The sequence below is a fragment of the Ictidomys tridecemlineatus genome, chromosome 6 (assembly GCF_052094955.1).
Source record: "Ictidomys tridecemlineatus isolate mIctTri1 chromosome 6, mIctTri1.hap1, whole genome shotgun sequence".
NCBI lineage: Eukaryota > Metazoa > Chordata > Mammalia > Rodentia > Sciuridae > Ictidomys > Ictidomys tridecemlineatus.
Genome location: NC_135482.1, coordinates 86102044 through 86124670, shown reverse-complemented (window position 1 = coordinate 86124670; position 22627 = coordinate 86102044). Strand labels below are relative to the sequence as shown.

At 30.9% G+C, this 22627-nt stretch overlaps 1 protein-coding gene across 1 annotated transcript in view; it reads left to right on the top strand.

Annotated features, from left to right (window-relative positions):
* The window catches only part of Etnk1 (ethanolamine kinase 1), a 64294-nt gene extending 43103 nt beyond the window's left edge, over positions 1-21191 (top strand). The window contains exons 5-8 of the mRNA XM_005328899.4: positions 9038-9121; positions 10476-10636; positions 15089-15162; positions 15499-21191. Of these exons, the coding sequence (XP_005328956.1) occupies positions 9038-9121; positions 10476-10636; positions 15089-15162; positions 15499-15571 (392 nt within the window). The 3' untranslated portion in view covers positions 15572-21191. The remainder of the gene's footprint in view (positions 1-9037; positions 9122-10475; positions 10637-15088; positions 15163-15498) is intronic.
* Positions 21192-22627: the final 1436 nt, after the last annotated feature.

The following is a 22627-nucleotide window of genomic DNA, read 5'->3' as shown; positions in this document are numbered from 1 at the left end:
CCTTAGGTATTTTAATTTTAACAGTTGCCTATATCTAAACTATTCAGTTATATGGAAAATTCCTGTAATTTCAAATAAAATCTTCATGCTTCAATTGGTTTTTTAAGAGGTCAAGGTTGTCTTTTATTTTATTTTTTTTAAAAACAAAGAGTTAAATGAATCATCATTTTGTGTCTTGATTTTTCTCTGCTACACAGAATAAATTTTACAGCTCCACAAATGTAACTATTTTGATTCATATTATTAGAGCTCACCCTTTTTCAGAAGTCCATGTTGTACCATTTGTTTCTTCTTTGTGGTTATGTTTGTGTACTAGTTTTGGAAAGGTGGTATTTTTTCCCCCCATTAGCATTCAGTTTTATAATGTTGTTTGGAAGCTAATTTGGACCTTGTGGCATCCATTTGAAAAATGCAGTCAGTTCATATATAATTAATTTATATATACAGGACATTAAAAAACTTCTACAGAATCTTATAGGACACTTACAAAATTGCTCGATTTAAGTTTTCATAGCTGTCCTATGAATAGGACAATGGGACATGGATTTTGAGAAAGAAAATATAATTTGAATGTCAGTTAAAATATCAAAAAGTATTAAGAATTTTATTCAAGTCTTTAATAATAGATTTCAAATTAGGAGCTGATGATTTTGAGGTAATATAACCATATTATTTATTTGAGTCTTTAGTTGTAAGTAGAAGATACTATGCCTCATATTCTTTAAATTAAGTAAGCTTAATGTACAATTAAGTAAGTTTAATTCACATAAGTGATTGTAGCATAGATAATTTAGTTATGGCAACAATCTCAGAAAGGCTTATTAAAACTACAGATGTGATGGGGCTGGGGTTATGGCTCAGTGGTAGCGTGCTTGCCTAGCATGCATGAGGTACTGGGTTCAATTCTCAGCACCATATACAGATAAATAAAGGTCCATCAACAACTTTAAAAAAAAAAAGAAACCTACAGATGTGGACTGCAAAGTTATTTACTTTTTTAACTGGTTACCTAAGGAGCCAATTTGAATCTTTTGAGATTGAGATAATTTCCACATAGAATTCTTAATTAAATTGTATATTAGATTCACAGACATGTTTGATTTGTTGTTCTCTTTACCTCATTCGTGTGATTTGACCTGAAGGCCTTACTATTTTATTACCTACCTTGTGAGATTCAAATAGATAAAAAAGTAATGGATGAGAGCTCAGTGGTAGAGCACTTGCCTAGATGGCTAAGGCCCTGAGTTTGAGCCTCTGCAACATTGTTCTCTCCCAAAACACAAAAGATGAAAGCCAAGGGGCTGTCCTTAGATGGCATCAAGTTCAGTATTTCTCCATAAAATGTTTGAGACAATTTCTTTCAGAAGTGCAAATTTTAGACAGACTTAAAAAATTTTTACAGGACCATCTTGAAAGTCCGTGTCTCCTATATCTATATCTTTATCTCTATCTGTGTGTATTTTAAATTTTTATTTTTACAGTACTGTGAATTGAACCCAAGTGTGCTCTACCACTGACGTATATACTCTCAGTTCTTTTTTATTCTGAGATAGGGTCTCCCTAAGTTGCTGAGGATAGCCTGGAGTTTGTGATCCTCTTGCCTTAGTCTCCTCAGTGCATGGGCAACCATGCCTGGCTCAGTGTGTATTTTTTTTTTAATATTTATTTTTTAATTTTAGGTGGATATAATATTTTTATTTTATTTTATTTTTTTATATGGTGCTGAGAATCGAACCCAGAGCCTCAGGAATGCTAGGCGAATGCTCTACCACTGAGCCACAACCCCAGCCCCTCTGTATGTATTTTTAAACCATAATAGTTCAGATTTTCTGTTTTAACTAGAAAAATCACCAATAAACGATGTATTCAAGCTTAGTTATAACCAAGAAAAGTTATAGATTTTGGAAAAAGAATATTTCAGTCACTTGAAGTAAATGGTATATAGACCAATTGTTTTATTCTTTTAGAAGTATTTAGGTTTGATTTTTGACTATTTACTTCAGAATCACCTGGGGTATTTGGCAAAAGTGCAGATTTCTGGGTCCCATCCAAGGCAAACTGAACAAGAGCTTCTATAGGTAGGCTTAAAAATCTGCATGTTTAACAGCTTCCCAGGCAGTTCTTTTACTATTGATAGTGTAGAACTTGTGTTTGCTTTATTTTTAATTTAGAGATAATGTGACTTAAGATGGTTACTGATAAAATTTTAGATTTAATGCACATAAAATATATAAGACAGACCAAGCACGTAGCAGCTCCCAGTTGCGATTTTTTCCCTTAAGGATTTAATATGTCTTTTAGGCTTTGTAATTATACTGTGGTCTCCATTAAATATATTCAACTCTATGTTATAGCATGAACATAGTCATAGGCACTGTATATACATAAATAAACAATGTGCCAACTCGTATATTATCTATACAGTATGCATTTTATAACATGTGTCTGGTTATGACAAAGTGAAATTCACTAATTTATTACTCACTGTGATTAGTAGATTTATGGCTTATAGGTGTGAGATGGTAACTTGTTTTATCTTTGTGCAGTTTTTTCTATCTTAACTGTAACTAGAGTGATTAATTTAAAATTTTTTAAAAAGTGTGTAGATGGGAGTATATATGTTCCTATGCTTTAAAAATTTTTTTGTAGTTGTAGATGGACAGAATGTCTTATTTGTTTATTTGTGGTGCCAAGAATTGAACCCAGTGCCTCACACATACCAGGCAAGTCGCTCTGCCACTGAGCTATAGATCCATCCCTATTTCTATTCTTTCTTAACTATAATTAGGATGATTAATTTAAAATTTAAAAGTGTATAGGTAACATTCTTACACAGTACATTCAAAGACTGTAAGAATCATGCAGTTTGACCTTTTCACGTGCAAACGTTACAGGAAATGATGCGTCTGTTTGTTCTCACCATGTCAGCTGATAGGATTGAGGAATATGTGAGAAGACTGTGCTTAATTTCTAAAATGGATGATAGCTCTCAAGATTTTTGAAAAGTCAGTGCTAGGAATTAGGTGGTTGATAAACAGTGGCCCATTCCTTGCCCAAAAAGTTAGGAAAAGAAAACTTAATGATTATGATAGAATTTGAAATAAATAGAAAACAAAAAGCAGTGGTTCTTGTCACAGTGCAGTAAAATAAGACTGGACAGTCACTTTTTAAATTACTCAATTATTATCTTAATAGACTTTATGCTAAGTGAACAAATTGGAATATTGCTTATTGTTGACTGTCATCTTCAAATTGAATGTTTTAATTTCAGTGAATCTTTTAACTATTGACTTGTCATCCATAATTACTGAAGCCTTTGGATTGCTTTCTCATGCATTGATGCTCTTTGTTAGACAGTTTTTTTTTTTTGACTTTTGGTGGCTATTTTATATTTCTCCCTTTTCTCATTTCTTCAGAAAGCTCATATAATTATCTGATATTAAACTTAAGTTTTAGTAATGGCAATCACTGTTTCCTCTGTCAGCAAACTAAGAAGAAGCTGATTTATTGCTCTTTAAAGAAATACAAATAGGTGAAAGAAAAGGAAAGCTTTTTCTTGGAATTATAGAGTAAACCAGGATTTTGTTTAGAGTTTTACAAAATATAAATAGTAAATGGCTATTGCCATTCTTAGTCATTTTATTGGCTCTAAATCTCATCTATTGTTATTGTTGTTTAATTGATTTATAAGAAATTTTTCCTTTTGTTTTATTTTAAAGTTTAGGTAAACACAAATCAGCCCTGGTACAAGGTTTGCAGATATTTCTGAGGATCATACTAGCCTGAGAACCTGTTTGGCCCCCTCAGCAAAGCTAGCCTTGTTAGAGAAATATTTTCATGTTATAGGAAAATGTAAATATATTAATAGATGGAACAAGTAGAAATCTTTACATAATCATATGTATATATTTGTGTATAAAACAAATTTATTCTTATACATAGGTAACCGTCCTCACTCAGAATAAAATATATGCATACAGTATTTGATACAAATGTCTACAAAGACAAATACATACATGTATTTCTAAGAAATGAACATACAGGGCTGGGGTTGTGGCTCAGCGGTAGAGCACTTGCCTAGCACATGTGAGGCCCCGGGTTCAATCCTCAGCACCACATAATAATAAATATTAATAATAAAGATGTTGTATCAAACTACAAAAAAAAGTGCACATACTTATCTATTTTTTTTCTTAAACATTTTGTGAAAATTTTCAAATACAAGGAAAGTTAAAAACATTGTACAGTGCTCACCCCCGTACCTGCCACCTGTATTCTAAAATTTGTTGACAAGTTTGTACTTTATCATATCATTTCATCTATTCATGCTTAAGATCATCTTATTTTTATATTTTAATTAATTAATTTATTTTGCAATACTGAAGCTTTAATCCAGGGGTGATCACGTACCACTGAGCTGTATCCATAGCTCTTTTTATTTTTTTCTTTTGAGACAGGATCTCACTAAGTTGTCCAGATTGACCTTGAATTGTGTTCCTCGTATCTCAGCTTTTGGAGTCCCTGGGATTATAGGCATATGCCACTATGCGCAGCTTTATTTTTTAAAATATATATTTCAAAGTGTCATAGACATCAGTGATTTTCATGCCTAAGCATGTCAGCATGCATAACATTAATTAAAGCTCAATATTTCCATATAGTGTAATATTCAAAACTTAATCTTACAAAGCTTGACATGATAGTGCATGCCAGTAGTTCCAGCCACTTGGAAGCCTGAGGCAAGAGAATTTTTTGACTTGAGCCTTGGAGTTGATGCCAGCCTAGGCAGTGTGGTGAGATCCTGGACCTTAAGAAAAGGAAAATCTTGAGCACATTATTCAATGAATTTTGAAAAATATGTACACCCCTGTGACTCAGACACCTAATATTTCTATAATTTGAGAGAGTTCCTCACACAATAATGAAGGATAATCTTAAACCTGTTTTTTTTCCCTAGACCACTAGTTAACAGAAAGTAAAATATCCCTAAGTCAAATAATAAGTCTAAATTGATTTAAAAACTTTTTTTGTTTTTGATTGTTTTGTTTTTAAACTCATGCATTAAGGCCCGTTGTCTTCAGTCATATACTTATAAAAAAAATACCACACTTTCCCCCGTTTTTGTGCTTATTTTTTTTTTTGCCTGCCCCATCCGAAACGTGTTCTTATTATGTGTCAGCATTCTGTGCAAAACATCCATTTATTCCAGTAGCATTTGATTACTCCTGTATGCTGGGAATTATTCTGTGGATCACTTGGTGAAAAATGAAAGGGACCTTATTGTCCCTCCAGGAGTTCGTATCATGTAGTGAAGGAGTCCATCACTGAAGAGATGCTTAACATTTAAAATGATGAGTGCTGTGTCGAAGGCAAATACAGAGTACTTATTGGACACCAGCATGAGGGATGAAGGGAAAATTTCCCAGACCAAAATACTCCCTGTCTTTTTCTGCATGAGAGAAAAAACGTTTTGTTAACATTGGTCTGACAGGTTACTGTTCTCCTTCCTCCTACCTAAGAGAGCAGAACAAGTAGTCATTTGAAAGGATTTTCAGTTTCCTTATTGACAGTTTAATCTTCCATTTTTATTCACTTAAATATTTAACAGTAAGATAGAGCAATCCAGACAAATGTGTCATGTGGTAATTGTGTAGCCCTAGGGAATTAGTTATTCTTTTGGCTTTAAAGTACTTAGAAAATTGAAAGACTATTTTTAATATACTAAGATTTGGATAGTTTAGCCCAGTGTATGGAATATACTATTGTAGTGAAGATGTGCAAGATTACAGTAATAAAAGACAAAATGTAACTTTTGCAAATTCAAATTATAGATTTATCTGTAAATAACATGCTTTACCCATTATGTGTTTGTCATTGTGCTAATTGCAAAAGATAAATAAAAACTAGTGCTAGGCCTTAAACTAGTGGTTCTTTACATTTTTAAAGGTCAAAGATCCCTTGAGAATCTGGAAAATTGAGAATTCCTGCCTCCCTTAGGAAATACACATCCACATAAAATTTTGTATGAAAGTTTAGAGAGTAATCTCATTGTCTTTTTAACCCTTGGAGCTTCAATTAAAAATTCATGTCTTAGGAATTAAGATCACCATATAAGTTAGTTAATTATAAATAGTGATATGAATGTACCTTTATATAATGGGATATTGTGGAAATCAAATGCTAAATTTATAAGAAGAAAAAAACCCAAATGTTTTCTGTTGATAAGACAGCATTTTCCAATTCTGTAATTTGATTTTTCTGGCACCCTAAATAAGGCAGTAGGCCTCTAATTTTACTTTGTTGCAGAAGATTAAATTTAAGGTTGAGTTCCACTTTGTTTGTAATAACTTGGAAAAGAATAGTTAATGCAGATTTTTTTTTTAATTTCTTTCCTTTTAAGCTTTGTGTCTTGTAAAATGTGAGTTTGCCAAATTTTCTTCATCTGCTACAGATTAGGTATGCCATTGTTGCTGCCATGTGGCGGCGCACCCCGTGCTTCTTAAACGCACTGACTGGAGGTTTATCGCATCACTTGTTCACATGCACGGAGCCTGGTAACAGCCTCATCTGTATCTTGTTAGCTTCATTTTCTTATTTTTTAAATTTCATTATTTATAAACTCAACATAGCGTTTAAAAATAAAGGCTAGTGTTAATGAATTAATGCTACTACAAAAAGTCATTGCTAAAATTTTCATACTGAAACAGAATTTAACTTTTGTTAAAGTGATCTATGTTTTAATTAATTTGTATTTACTTTACAAGCAGGCATGTTTTTACCTGCCATTTTAATTATATTCGCCAAATTCTAAATATAATTTTGAAAATTGAAATTGAAGCTTTTATTTATGTGGCAAAAGTAAGTGGCAGGACTGGGCTGTGTATTTTTATTGGCATGTAACAGTTGATATGAGCTCTACAAGAATTAGTGTTTAAAGAGCTAAAGCAATCAACAGCTGCAGTTTAAAAAAATTACATATGAAAACTGTTGGCTCAGTTGCGCAACTTGGTAAATCTTGTATCCTGACTTTCTTTGAAGGTTTATGGTTGGTTATCTCTTGAATCATTGTATTTAGGCTCTTATTTATTTATACTTTTGTTTAGAAAATTCATCTTACCATTTTTAAAAATAACACTTCCCTTTAAAAAGTAAAGTTTATTATAAAGAATTTAAAAGGAAAAATGTCACTTGTCTATCACCTGTAATAAAAGCAGCTAAAACATTTTGTTTTGGCTTGTTTCTATTCATCTTTTTTTCCTGTGTTATTTTTAGAAATGAGAATTTTTCATGGCTCTATTTATTTATTTACATTGCTGCAAGTATTTTTATCATGGTGGTGGTTTTCACCTTCTTATTCATGATTCCTAGAAAAGAAATTTTAAAACAAGTTTTGATTTCCCCTTCTGCAGTTTAGTGAAGTGATTTAGTTAACACTAAAACCTTTTGTGGAATATTTGGAGAATTCAAGAATATAATATTTGCAGTTAAATTGCAGTGATGATTCTCACCAACATTTTATAATCTTATCTTTATTATAACAGTATATATTCAGTTTTGATAACTGGAAGATACTTTGATCATTCTCCCTTATTATTCTAGAATTGGCTTTTTGTTTTGGTTATGCTGAGAATTGAACCCAGGGCCTTATACATGTTAGGCAAGCACTCTATTATTGAGTGACATTCGCCAGACCCATTATTTATACAAATTTAAAATTATGTTAAATACAGTTATATTTACAAAAGGCATTTGTTTTTATGTGAAATCTTACATTTGCTCTGGCCTTTTTTCTTTTTTTTGTCATATAATTCTGTTTTTCTGTTTGAATATGATCAACATACTTCTTTATAAAGTTAGTATATCAGCACAGTTCAGAAACACTTTTATTTGGGAAATATCAGTGCTTATAATTCAGGAATCTGTTTTATACCTTCTCAAAGTTTAAAAGAGAGGATAACTATGCAATTGTTATACATTTTCTCAAATGTAAGCAGCTTAGAAATTGTTCTTACAGCCATCTCTGTTCATGTATCCATTTTAACTCCAAGCTCCTCTAAGCTTTCAAGTTTGTGATCCCTGGCGTAGATAGTGACTTATATTATTTTTTTTTAAAACCTCTCTCTGGTGTAGACAGTGACTCACATTAATTTTTTTTTAAAACCTTTTTCTTTTTTTTCCCCCTTTTATCTGTACAGAAACTGTATCTTGTTGATCCAAACCCTCCATAATAAGTATTCAAAATTTAAAAGCTCCTAAGTAGGAGTATTTCACTTGTACAGGAAGAACAGGATTATCTTTGGAGTATTATAATGAAAAACTATAACTTATATAGGTATAAGATAATTTAGAATAGGAATCTTAATTTAGCTTATAGATTTCTTAAATTTTATAAGGGTCTAAAAGAAACTGTATCTTTGCTCTTTTTAAAAGAGCAGTGCTGCTCTTTAATGCTACTCAGATATGAAAACTTTAGTCATATAGCAATTCTAGGTAAATATGAGAGTATGAGAGCAGTCAACTTCATTAAATCAGTGATGTTAAATTAGTTAATCAAGTGTTATATATTATAAAATGAATGTAAAAGTTAATATTAATTCAGGTCTTTTTAAAGTTTGTATTTGATTTTCATATGGAGATAAGCTTGCCAGTTTACTGTTGAAATATAGATTAAGTTTTTGTTAAAATGGCATTGGTTATTAAGTTATTTCTGATTAAACTTGAAAGTTTAGTTACTGATGCCCCCATGTGGTGAAAAATATACCGTTTTTGTTAGAATTTAGAGACTGTATTTTCATTTTTCTTTAATAGAGTGGACCTTTGTGTTCACAAGAAGCTGTTGATTAAGAGATATAATTTGAATTTTGTAAAGCTCATTGCCATAAAATTCACAGCCTTACCCTGTATTGTCTCAGAAGTGCAAGTAACCAAGCACATACAATGAGACAAAATATTGGAAGCTATTTAATTACAAATAGCATAGGGATTTTCTGATCTTGTATGTGACTTCTTAATGTCTTCGTTTTTGTGTCTCATATAGGTGATGTACAGTTCATTGATTATGAATATTCTGGATACAACTACCTGGCATATGATATTGGAAATCATTTCAATGAATTCGCAGGTAAAAACCAAGGTTTAACTAATTTAAAACCAAGAAGTAACATGTTTACCTCTAAAATAGTAGTTTCACAATTTTCTTTTGCTTTTTTAAATGTGGATCAGCTGGGAATAGTAGCACTGTTTTTCTTCCTCTTGCTGACCCTTTTTCTTTGTTTTTCTTGGTTATTGGAGAAAAGAGATTATGAGATTTTCTTCCTTAATTGCCATCAGAAAATAATGTACAGGAGGAAAATAATAATTGTGGTATCTGTTGTGATATTATAAGGTACAAGATGCTTCATAAATCTCATTTCATTTTTTTTTTCTCCCCCATATTCCTCCTGTAAGGCAGTATTCCCTGTTTACATTTAGGATATATAATTCGTCAAGGTCGTGGTAGAATATTGAGAACTGAGATTTGAATTTAGTATTGTTTATCATTTAAAAGACTTCCTGGGGTTGAGAGTATAGCTCAGTGGTTGAGCTATATGGGAGTATGTGGGAGGCTAGCCTAATATGTGGGAGGCTTGGGTTTTGATCCCTAGCAGCAAAACACACACACACACACACACACACACACACACACACACACACACACTCATTGTAAACTTGGGCTTTAGAAATGATTTTAATTGAAAAGCTCAAGAATTTTCTTAACTTTGTTTGAAGAATTGTTCATTTGTATTCCTGAACACACTATCTGTAATCAAATATAAAAGCTTACTTTTTTTTTCAATGTAATGGATTTAATTTAAAATTCATTTCCTGACTGTATTTAGAAATATGAAATGACCTGAAAGTAAAGAATTAGGAAATTTCCTTAGATGGTTTACATGTAGCAGAAATATTTCATTATTGAATTGTATTTGTGTACTTTAGTGTATCCATGTGTTTTTATATTCTTTGTTTCCAGACTGGGAAATAAGTTGTGAAAAAGTTTTTTTACACATTTTCAGTTATTTTTCTCCACCAAGCTTATCATATACATGCTAGAGCCTCACCTATATATATACACATATTTTCATATTTACCTATAGGAGGGGAAATCAACTGCATACAATGAGATATCACCCTGTTAGTAACACATATAGTCATGCTGTGGATATAAAAGAAAATTACAGTGATCTTAGAACAATTTTGTGGAAAATATAATTGAGTTAAACTTGAAAGTTAAGTAGAAGTTAGATATGTAAATTGAAGATAAGGGAGGCATTTCAGGAAAATGTTTATTATTTTAATAAGTATTTATTTAATGTCTAGTGTTATAAACAGAAATGAAAACATTTTATGAAAAAAATGTTGATTGTAATGATTATTAAGGTATGTGGGAAAGTGTCTGTTTTTAAAATAACTTCAGTGTATTTTTTTCCCTAAAGGTGTAAGTGACGTAGACTATAGTCTCTATCCAGATAGAGAGCTACAGGGCCAGTGGCTGCGTTCTTACCTTGAAGCCTACAAGGAATATAAAGGGTTTGGGACTGAAGTTACTGAAAAGGAGGTAGAAATACTCTTCATTCAAGTCAATCAGTTTGCATTGGTAAGTTTATTAAATATAAACAATAAATGAAAGATTCTTAATATAATCATCTTATAAAACAATTTATTTTCAATGTTGTGAATTTTTGTTCAACATAATGAAAAAACTTGACTGTTTACAGTTTACATTACCCAAATTGCCTTCTTTTGAGGACAAACTTTTCATTTCCTTCACTGCTGTATCTACAGCTCATAGATCAGTGCTTGGAAATAGATAACAAGTGCTCAGCAATTATTTGCTCAGGGAATGGATTCTTTTTCTTTGTTATAAAAAAGCTTTTAATCGAAGGAAGATTTATGGGAGATGAGATTTTCCACAATATATTTAATCCTCACATCTCAATCTTATCACAATAAAAGTAGATTGGTAGAACCAGTTGTTTTTGTGATTTAATCCAGTATATTATCTTTTTGACCTTTTATTCATAGGCAGTTATTTCTTTTTACTTAATTCTTTTTAGTTATATATGATAGTAGTCAATTTTGACATATTTATACAACCCAGAGTGTATCTATTCTAATTAGGATCCCATCCTGTAGCTGTTCAGATTCACTCTGGTGTATTATTTATATATGTACATAGGAAAGTTATATCTGATTCATTCTACTATCTTTTCCTATTTCTATCCTCTCTCCCAGTGGCACCCTCCCTTCTCTTTTTCTTATCCACTGAACAACCCCTTGTTGTGTGTTAGCATCCACATACTAGAGTTCAGAACATTGGACCTTTGTTTTTTTGGGATTAGCTTATTTCACTTAGCATGATTGTTCTGGCAAATGTCATAAAGTCATTCTTCTTTATGGTTGACTAATATTCTATTGTGTATATATACCACATTTTCTTTATCCATTCATCTGTTAGAGGGCACCTTCGTTTGTTCCATTGTTTGGCTGTTGTGAATTGAGCTCGAATAAACATTAATGTATGCTGGTTTTGTTTTGTTTTGTTTTTATATTTATTTATTTTTTTTTAAATTTTTTATTTTTTTATTGGTTGTTCACAACATTACAAAGCTCTTAACATATCATATTTCATACATTAGATTGAAGTTTTCTGCCTCTCCTTTTATCCATTTAGAGTCTAATCTTACATATAAATTTTGCATTTTTACTCTATAAAAATGCTGCCTATCAATATTAGATTTTTTGAGGTTTTATTATAGTGCTTCTTTAGTGTAAAATCATTGATATATCTCACTATATGAATAAAAAATAAAAAGTGTTTGAGAAATACAGTTACCTGCTAGTCTTGAAATGGTGAGACGTGCTAGGTTGATGTTATTTTTAGGCTTAGAATGACCTCTTAATTTCTAAGTCTTTTCCACTACAGAACAAACTTAGAAGAGATTAGATACCATCTGCAGATAATTTTGTATGACTTAAAAATACTCCAATGCGATTTAGACTAGTAGTTCTCAAGTTTTTTGGTCCTAGAACCTTTTTACTCTTTAAAGAAATTTTGAACACCCCTATGAACTTTTCTTTATGTAAGCTAATTATCAAATTTATCATATTAGAATTCAAAACAAAATTCAAAGTGTTTATTAAAATTAAAGGTAAAACCTCATTAAAATAAATGCCATTTATAAAAAATAACTTTTCCAAAGCAAAAACAAAGTTTTTTTTTAGTTAGAAGAGTTAACATTATTTTACATTTTTGTAAATTTATTTTCTCAATTGATAGAAGACAGCTAGATTCTTACGTTTCTGCATTCTGTGTTGTGATATAGTATTGCAGTTGAAGTACATGAAGAAAATAGTTTTACACATGTTATGTAACATGGAAAAAAAGAGTGTTTTACCTTTTCAGATAATTGTATGTGTTCTTTATTGATATTATATAAAGACTCAACAGTTTCTTTTAAGATTAATAGCAACTTGTAAACTATGTGCATATCAATTTACTTTTTTTAAAAATGTGACCTTAAAATTTATTGGTTTATTTGTACAATCTTTTGCCAGTATGTGATTTTGTAATTTTAACATCATTAGTTACTTAGAAAATATGGATTCATTGAATTATGTGGACTACCAACTGTTGGTGAATCTCATGATATCAAAAAATCGTACTTTGATAAAAATAACTGTTTTCAGGAAAATTGATAGTACTATTTTGAAGCTGTTTTCAGAATCAAATAAGTTTTTTCTCAAGTTCTAATTTCAAGGTGAAAGCTGAAGTTTTTCCATTAGCAACAAATATTATCATTTATTTTCTTTCTAATGACAAGTTCTTTTTTTGTACTTAAGAAAATGGGGCTGGAAATGTAGCTCAGTTGGTAGAGTGCTTGCCTTGCATGCAAACCCTAGCAAACACACACACACACACACACACACACACACACACACACACACACACACAATGTCAGTCATTTTCCCCCCCAAGTAAAAATGATGTTCTGGTAAAAAGGTGCAAATTCAACTCCTAGCTTAGATACATAAGTACTTTTCTTGAAACAATCATTTTACTATGGTATATAGAGCCTATGCTTGTATATTTCTTATTTCACCCCACAAAATAATAGAACATACACTCTGAGGTAGAGATTTGATGAAATTACTGGTTTCAGTGGCTTCATATTGGATATCATTGGATATACTAAAGAGTGAGATTAGATTTTTATTGTGTGTGGTGATAATGAGTGAGACCTGTAATAGTACTATTTGCTGCTATTGTCTTCACTTATATTACGATACCAGCAATTTTACCCATCATCTATTTTCCTTGTATACCCCCACTGTTACTTTTGAATATTAAGTGCAGATGTTAAGGTAGTGAAAAAGGTAAGTAACATATTATTATTAAGGAATTAGTTTTGGTCCTCAGAAGCCTTCTATGGGTTCATGCACTAGTTGCTCAATTTATATTTTGTATGTGTCATTTGTTGTTCATTTTCTTTATATATTTCATTTGTGTCAATCCCTATGGGACTCTGGGTTTGAGAATCATTGATTGAGATATTTAAAAGAATATCATCTAATTATTTAATTCTCAGTATCTGAGATACTTCCTTAGGTAGAAACTGGAAGTTTATTTTTAAAAATCTTCATCATTTTTATCATTCTAATTTTGTGTAATAACAATAGCTGAAATTCTCTTGAATGTTTGTTACATGCCAGGTAGAGACACTATTATACCTGTGTTTTATAGGTGAGGATGGATACAAAGGCAAAGAATTGTTAATTAGGTTGCTCAAAGCCACACTTCAAAGCATAGCTTTTCAAAAAATTTTGTTTCATGTTTGTGTGACTTTAGCTACTTGGAGTTGTTACATTGTTTATTCTTTTTCTACTTGTATTTGTGGTAGGAAGTTATCCTGTTAATGATATTTTTTTGAGGAAGGCAAGAGTAAATAGAGGACTTTAGCTTGAAAACTTTTTAAAAACAGATACTCTTTTGTCTTTAAAATAATTCTGTATGGAATACTGAATGGCTGATATTATGAACATCATAAAATGATAGTTCTGACGTTAAAAATTTGTGACTTCTTAAAGGTTACCAAGGGAATTAGTAATAGAACTAGGACTTGCACTTGTGCACCTTATAAATTAAATAATTCTTTCTGGTACACTGTGTTGTTTCACATACCAAATCAGATTTTTTTAAAATAACAAAATTCACAGCTATTAAGTAATATTTTCTTAGAGGCCTTTTGTTGCTTTTGCTATAGTGAATTTAACTGAAATAAAAACCTTATCTTTAAGAGTTTTTGTTAGAGTATTTCTAGTCACAATAAATTATTATGTCTGAGGAAGTAAAATCTTACCAGAATTTTAAAGTACCATTAGGTCTAACTGAAGATGGATTTCAGATATAGTTACTATTTACACTGTAATTTCTCTTTAAGTCTGAACATAATTTTTTGCTGCCATAAAGTTTGTTACTTTGTGTTATGTTGGTTGTGCAGATTTGAGCCAATAAAGTTATTTTCAAATGTTTGTTGCTCCTAGAACAGTCTCACATTTTAAATATATTTGTTATTTCTGAGGTTTGCATTTTCATTTTTGTTTGTGTTTTTATGTCAAGAAGGAAAGATTCTTAATAATATGTGTTATAAGAAAGCCTGTTAGGAGTTAATAGCCATTAAAAACATTTAGACAACATCTGACAGTGCTGATACAAAGCAAGTTATAGGAATTGGGCTTTATTTTTTATGTGATTATAATTTATTGTAACCTCTTCTATTATAGACAAGTAAGTGATCTGCATCTATCCAGTAACTGTACTGTTCAGTATTTTCTCTGTTTTTAAAATAATATAAAAAGAGCAGTAAGAAAGTAAGAATTGGAGCCAGAGGAGGGTATAGTTCCAGGGAGACTCTAGATTAAATCCCAGCAAGAGAGAGGGAAAGAACCATGCATGTAATTGATGAAGAGAATGGAGTTAACATTTTTATATTAGTTTTAGAAAGAAACGCATTAATGTAATTCTTGATTTTTCTTTTCCCCTTTTAAGGCTTCTCATTTCTTTTGGGGATTGTGGGCTCTGATTCAAGCCAAATATTCTACTATTGAGTTTGATTTTCTTGGGTAAGTTCAGTTTTATTAAATGTATTGCATTTGTCTCTACTTTTCTTTGAATTAATATTTAGAACTCATAGAGAACATTATTATGTTATTATTTTCAGTCATTACAAAGGCTGCATGAATTTAATGATTTGGTCTGTAAAGAAATCTGGTAGAAGCTGTTAAGTGCTCTCAGTATTAGAAGTGTCCAGTAGGTGGTGCAGTAAACTCAAAATATGTCCTTTGAAACTCTTAAAACTTACAAAAATCCAGCTTAGAAGAGTAGAAATTAAGATGGGAGGTGAGGGCTAAGTTTTTTAACTTTGACTGATTTTGTCATTTATTCTCTTTTCTCATTAGGTATGCAATTGTTCGTTTTAACCAGTACTTTAAAATGAAGCCTGAGGTTACTGCATTGAAAGTGCCTGAGTAAAGAAGAGATTTAATTATTCTCAAGTAGCTGAGCAATGCTTGTGAATTGTTTTCTTAAGAAATTCCAAAAAGCCAATATTTGTTAAAATTCTGTTACTTAATTTGGTTATCTTGCTTTACAAATTATGCCTCAAAACAACCAATCTATTTTTTAAATAGACTTGAGTGATGTCACAATGTATACCTACTGCTATCAGTATGTGGTGGATTAGATATTTGTTAAATCTGCAAAAGGTATAAAGATGTCAGTTTAAGCCTTTCTGTGATAATTTACTCTGTTACATGTGAATTATTTATTATGAATTTAACATGATCTGTGACTTCTTTCATCTGATTCATTTGTTTGTTGAGTGTATGCAATGAAAATGTTCCAGAGAAATTTAAGTTTTATCTTATAATTTTACAAAAATTTTCTGGTTGTTCATTGTAACTTTTTTTTATCTTGATTCTAAGTAAAATGAATTATTTACCCTTGAAATACCAGTCACTGATTGGTATAGATAATTTAGGGTTTTCATATAAAAATATCTGCTTAGAAGGGAAAAATACATTTATGTCTCTGTTGGTGGTACATCTTCTTGAATTAAATATTGGAAAACATTTCCTTTTGGGGAACTACAACTTAGAACTAAATTCTTGTCTCTTTATATTTGCCACATAACCCTGGAATAAGAATAATGATTTAATGTTACCAAAATCTGTAGTTAGTACTGTTTTCAAGTGCTAAATGTGGACATTGGAGTTACCAGTTCAGTTTTTAAAATTTCATGGTATCAAATTGTTTCTAATCCAAATTTTGTTTTACTTAATTGAGATACTGTATGTTTTAGTTTATTACATAATAGCTTGTATTGTTAATTTTCAAACAGACACACAAAATTGTCATTCTTATAAAGAATATCATTTAGATTGATTCTTTTTTTAAAAAAATCTATTCAGATTCATTCCTTTTTTGGTTTCATGGTTTACTTTGGTTCTGTCTTTAGAGTGATAGCAAATAATTACTTGATACATTTAATTTCAGAGTAATATGTTGAGGCAGTGAATGAGTTAAATAAGGAACATTGAGGACATTGATCTTGTATACTTAAAATCTGACAAGCAACAAAATGTGAATTTAGCAGAAATACTTATGGTAGGAGGGCTTCTGTTGTTTTTATGTATCTTGTTTTTGTTTAAGTATATATTTTGTTTAGGGGTGAGAGAGGCAGTTATATTATGGAAGAAAGTTAGATCTTTGGGATAGTTAGGAAGGCTTCAAGTTTTAAAGACTGCTCTGTGGAGTTGAGCAGTCATGGTTAACTATACTTAGAAAATTAGTCTGACAGGCTTTGCACTTTCGTCACGTAAGTGCTCATGTACAAAGTTGGCTTACTGGATCTGCATATTCAAAGATTTGTAAGATATGCAACTACAAATTTATCCTCTGAGAAATCTTCTGGGGAGTCTGATGTATTATTCCAAATGACTTATATTCTCAGACAAGTGCTTTAAAATTACTTGGATTATCTCAAGATAATAAAGTAAATAGAAACACTTACAGACCATTTAAAATGGTACATTCTAGTTACATAAATAGACTCTTAAAATGTTTGTATCTGTAACAGTGTTAGACCAAAATTTGGTTTCTACCTCCCCAATGTTATAAATGTTCACTTTTGTTTTTATAAACCATATTACTGTAAGATCAATAAAATTTTGCCTAGTTGATTAAATAAATGGAACCAATTAAATAATGAGTAGCTTTTTATAATGTTAAAGTAAATTCAAAAAAACTTGTTTTTGGTGGAATTTTCATCTGTGGTTTGAACATTAGCATAGAATGATGAAGAATATGTAATGTTACTCTTGATTTTTTGCTCTCTGACTTTTAAAGTCCAAGAGTATATATCTTATACTACTATGGGAGGAAAGAAGATCATTTTTCTACCTTACTTCATAATCTTACTTCAAACTATTTTGAATAGAGATTCACTGAGCCTTTGTTGTTAGTCTGCGCATAGCTGCTAGCTGTGATACTAAGTGATTCAGAGAGATTCATATAGAATTGAATGTAGCCGGGAATAAAGGCTGTCGCTTTAGTCCTGGAAGAAGTATTCAGTGGATCTTGGGAACAAGTTAAGATACTTAAACTGTTGCCCTCATTCTGGCTAGATTGAGGGTATTGTGATGCTCCTGCTTCCTGTACAGGTTTTGCGGATCATGGTGCAGATTAACAATAGGGTTCAAAATAGCTTCTCTTTATATTGGCCATTTAAGGGATTCTAAAGAAGAGTAAATCTCAACAGCACTCTAAAATCATCCCTCTTAAATTAAAATTTGTCTTGTGGCTTGCTGAGATATCAGTTGCCTTTTTATGTTAAGCTAAGGAATTTGAATGCCTTACCTAATCACTCAATTGGTAGTAAGCTCATTTTGTATATATGAAAATGGTTGTTAGAAGTGGCTTTCATATATGTTCAATGTTAGTCAATAGACCATAGTGGCCTCAATGCTTTTAACAAGCAAAATTCCACCCCCTTCTTTTATCCCCCCTTATATACTTGTAACCAATGATATTTGATTTTTTTTTTCCTCTCCTGACCCCATGCTACCAACATTTTCTGGAAATCAAAGAGATGTGGTAGCAAATCATACTGTTGACATGATCATATGAGATCAATATGAGCACAAAACTCATCAACTAGGTCTGCCTGGAATGTGTATAAAGCAGTGTAAATAAAAATTTGTAAATAAGTGTGAATTGTATCTTGCATATGAGATTGTGTATTGTTTTGCATTCTCTTCCCTTTTGTAGACTTTTTTTTTTTTCTGTCAGGAAATGAATCTAGTTCATTGCTTTTAGACTGAAAATAGCCAACAGTTATGGCTGTACAGTGAGGTGACAGGAACTGGAAATAGGGTTTTATCAGCTTTGGTTAATGTCAGTAATTATTTATTTAGCCTCTCAGTGCCTAATAAGACTTTTCTCATTTTTCAGTTTGCCATCAATTTTTGTAAGGTTAGCTTCCTGGAAGCAGTGAATTTATGTACTGTTATAGTATTAGAGTTTCATTCTTTGAGTCACAATTCTAAACTAAAGGAAACTGAAAATATAGTTTAATGCTTATATACTGATGTATTATTATCTTTTCCTGTTTGTGGAAATATGTTTGTTAATATTTTCTACAAAAAAAAACCCCTTTGAAGTTTAGTGTGAATCTTAATCCCATAAAGAGATGGCAAATAACTTCTCTTAGTTCAACTTAAAAATTTCTCAGGTGACTTCTCTAAAGTTGTTCATTGTAGGATTGTAAAAGACAGAAAAGACATAGGTGATCTTTTAATGACAAGTATATCCATTTTTTTACTAAAAATATTTACTTTAACTTCATAAGTATTTTAACTAAAACTTCCAGACTTAAAAAAGTCCCCCCAAACACTCTCAATTAAAAGTTAAAAACCTCCACTTTTAAAATTATCCAGATATTTCTTTTTTACATTATACAGAAGACTTCAGTACCAGTTTTAGTTCATTACTTCATAATATAAATAAAAATACTGTCAATTTGGTTTTTTTGCTTTATTTTGAAGCATTTTATACTGCATTCCAAAGTAGTAAAGACTTCAACATTTAATATTAATCACTTATTCAGTTGATAGACAAAGTAAACAGTGCTTTATGCTAGGAGAGTTTTGTTATTGGCATCAACTTGTACTACTGTACACAGAAGGTAAATACTAGTAATTATTATGCACAGAGGAAAAAGAATTAAAGTAATGTGGTAAAGTAGCTTTGTTTTTTCTTTGGTCCATTAGATTTCAGAATGTCCTTTTACTGGGAAATTTAGTTACATATTAAGGCACTCTGTTTTATTTTCATTTCTTAAAAATAAAACCTAGCTAAATGTTATATTCAACTACCTTTTTTTTCTATTACATACCACATGTGTGATTACAGTGTTAATTTTTGGGTTTGATGTCTTAAACAGAAAAGTGTATCAATTATTTTAAATGAATATTTCCCCAATTTTGTACTCGGTCTATAAAAAAATGTTACTGTAAAAGAAAACACATGGTTCACATTGCTTTGATATGTGAAATCTGAAATTTAATAAGATGTATTACCTAATGAATTTTTTTTAACAATTTTTAGACTGAAAATTTTTTATTTCCAGAATTTGATATGGGAAGAAAATCTGAACTATTTGGATGGGGGAAAAAATGATGGTGCTTATAAGCACTATAAAATTATTTTGTGTTTCAGGCATCATCCAAAACTTTTTTTAGTAGACTTCTCTCCTGAAATTTTCTTTTTCTTTCCTGCATGCACTTACTGTACTACTGACATTATAAATCAGCAGGGTTAAGATATTAGTATATCTGTATTCATTATGAATCTATAACTTTTCTAGTTATGAAAACAGTGCTCTCTAAAATATTCTTAATCTCATTTTTTTGGTTAATATCTTACCCACTAATGGTATTTTAGATACCATTAATCCTTTTAATGAAACACAGGATGTTTATAAAATTTGGAAGCATTACATATTATATTTCATCTAGTTAGTGAAGAGAAAAGGAAAAAAAAACCCTAGGTGATTGGAATGGTAGGCTTTTGAAAGTTAAGTTTAAAAACTCTTAATAAGAAACTATCAGAGATAGATTGAAATCCAGTGGTATCCATGTAAACTAGCTCCTATGACTTGGAAAAGGCCCCCCAAAAAGCAGTGGAGGAGATGAGAGTGTTTACTTACCGTGGTTTTAGTTGTGGTATGCTCCTACTTAAATACAGGTAGTGACATACAGAATTTTATTGTCCAATAATCTGAAGTAGTTTTCTGTATTTAACTGTACTGAAATAACTATAAGTTTATGGAATTTACAAAGAAGAAACTTTTGACTCTACTGTGTTTAGGAGGCTTTGTACAGTTAGGTCAAGTTTCCATGATAGAAAGTATTTGAATTTTAAAACATACTGTTATTCTAAGGAAGAAGATGTGGCTATCCCATGTGCAAGGAAAAAAAAAATGGAATGAGTAATTGTCATTGCATTAGCTGTTTGTTGAATTGGGAAATTGTGGCATAAAGCTTAAATTTGTGTTTATCAAATGTGAACTATAGTAGTATAATGCTGCTTTGTATATACTGTAAGTGCTACAAATAGTCTCAGCACTGAAAATGTATTGATACCTCTCAAATGAATGCAACTTTTGATGTAGGTGTTTTGATATGCCTCAGAAAGTATCTGAGTGTCTGAGAATTTGTTAGTCTGTTTGCTAATGGAGATACTTCCTGTTTTTTTTGTTGCATAATTCATGTTTAAAATTTAATTTTTACATTTTTACTACTGTTAATTTAAGTAAAATTCTTCTGTGGAAAAAATGGCATTGCCAGTGAAGAAAATTAAAACGGCCTCATTCATGTAACTGCTTAAGTAAAAATACATTTTTACTATATGTTCAAGAACTTTTCATGGAAGCAGTTTGTTTTTCTGTTTAAATATAAGTGATGTTTAGCCTTTATTTCCATATTAATAAGGCTTTTTACCATTGATTAAATGAAGGAATGTATCTTTTTGAAGAGATTTATATTCTGTAAATAAAAATTGGTTGTAACAATAAAGTTGGGTTCTAACTACAGTTGTATTTATAAATTTTTTAATTCAATTCATTTTTGAGATTTTTTTCTTTTTGTAGAGTATCTGAATATATAAGACTTCTCATTATTTAAATGTATATTTGGAGTGGTTATATTTCACATATTCTGATTTTACAATAATACTGTTAAAAAGTTTTGCAAAGGTTTACTTTTGGGAATTTGAAATGAGAGTGTGAAATATTACTTAAGAAAAATTCTATTCACTTAGTTTCAAAATTTGCTATTCTAACCATCTCATTATATTTTGTGTCTTCAGTGTTCACTAAGTTGTTAAAAATAATCAGATATTGAGATGGTAGAGAGAAAGATTTTAAGATATGCTTTCTGCCTTCAGGTGGATCAGTTCTCTATAACAAAAATAATTAATAATTAGTGTGTATGTAGATTTTCTATAGGATGTTTTCTAATTTTGGTTTATCTGGTATTTTCCAATGAAGCTTGAGGATAAATGTTCCCCAACCAACATACTACTAAAGTGAAGGCAGGGTTGTTAGGATTTCACATCTGAGGTGAGGAGCTGGTTGTTATCTTAATTTTGATTGCCTGGTTAAAGTGTTGTTCTGTCTTTGCTGTATAGCTGTTTTCCTCCTTGCAACTAATGGGCGATCTCTGGGGAAGGTACTTCCAGATTATGTAGTTACTTTACCCCTTATCAAACATCTCAAAATAATCTTAATTATGATAATTGCAAAAAAATTTCAGTTCTATATTGTGTTCCATGTTTATCAGCATTTTACTCTAAGGAATTGATCTCTTGTTATTTATCTTTCTAGCTAGCTATCATCCATGAAACTATTTCAAGTGTAGACTCATAGATTTCTGTTTCATAAAGTGAGTTAAAATCTTTACTATATTGATTTTTAAATTATCTGAGATTAGACTTGGGAGAGTCCTATAAAGTATGGATACTGTGTCTTATTATGAGGCCCACAACACTTTCTGAGCACTTCTTTCTTTTTGGGAAGCAAGACATTCTAGACTCATCTTGTACCTTCTCTGCCCTTATCCCTGGTATCAGCCATTTCTCTAAGGAGTCTGGTTCTTTTTAAAAAGAATGGTATTTAGAAACTGAGATTTGAGAATTCGGTATGCTCCTGGCTTTTGGGATTTATCTTTTGGGTCTTTTATCTTTAGGGTCTTCTTGCTGACCAAGCAAGAAAGGATGGACATGAACATTTATATATAAGTGCATACTGATACTTTAATTTTCTATGCTTGATCTTAGCCAAAATGCTGAGAATGATATCACTAATATCTTTTATTCAACTGCGAAGTTTTTCCTTGCTGTCCATATTTGTTCCTTTATCCTTACTGAAATTATATAGTATATGTGTGTGTTAAGAATGCCATAGGCTTGCAGCTGGGTTTGTGGTTCAGTTGTTGCCTAGCATGTTTGAAGCACTGGGTTCAATTCTCA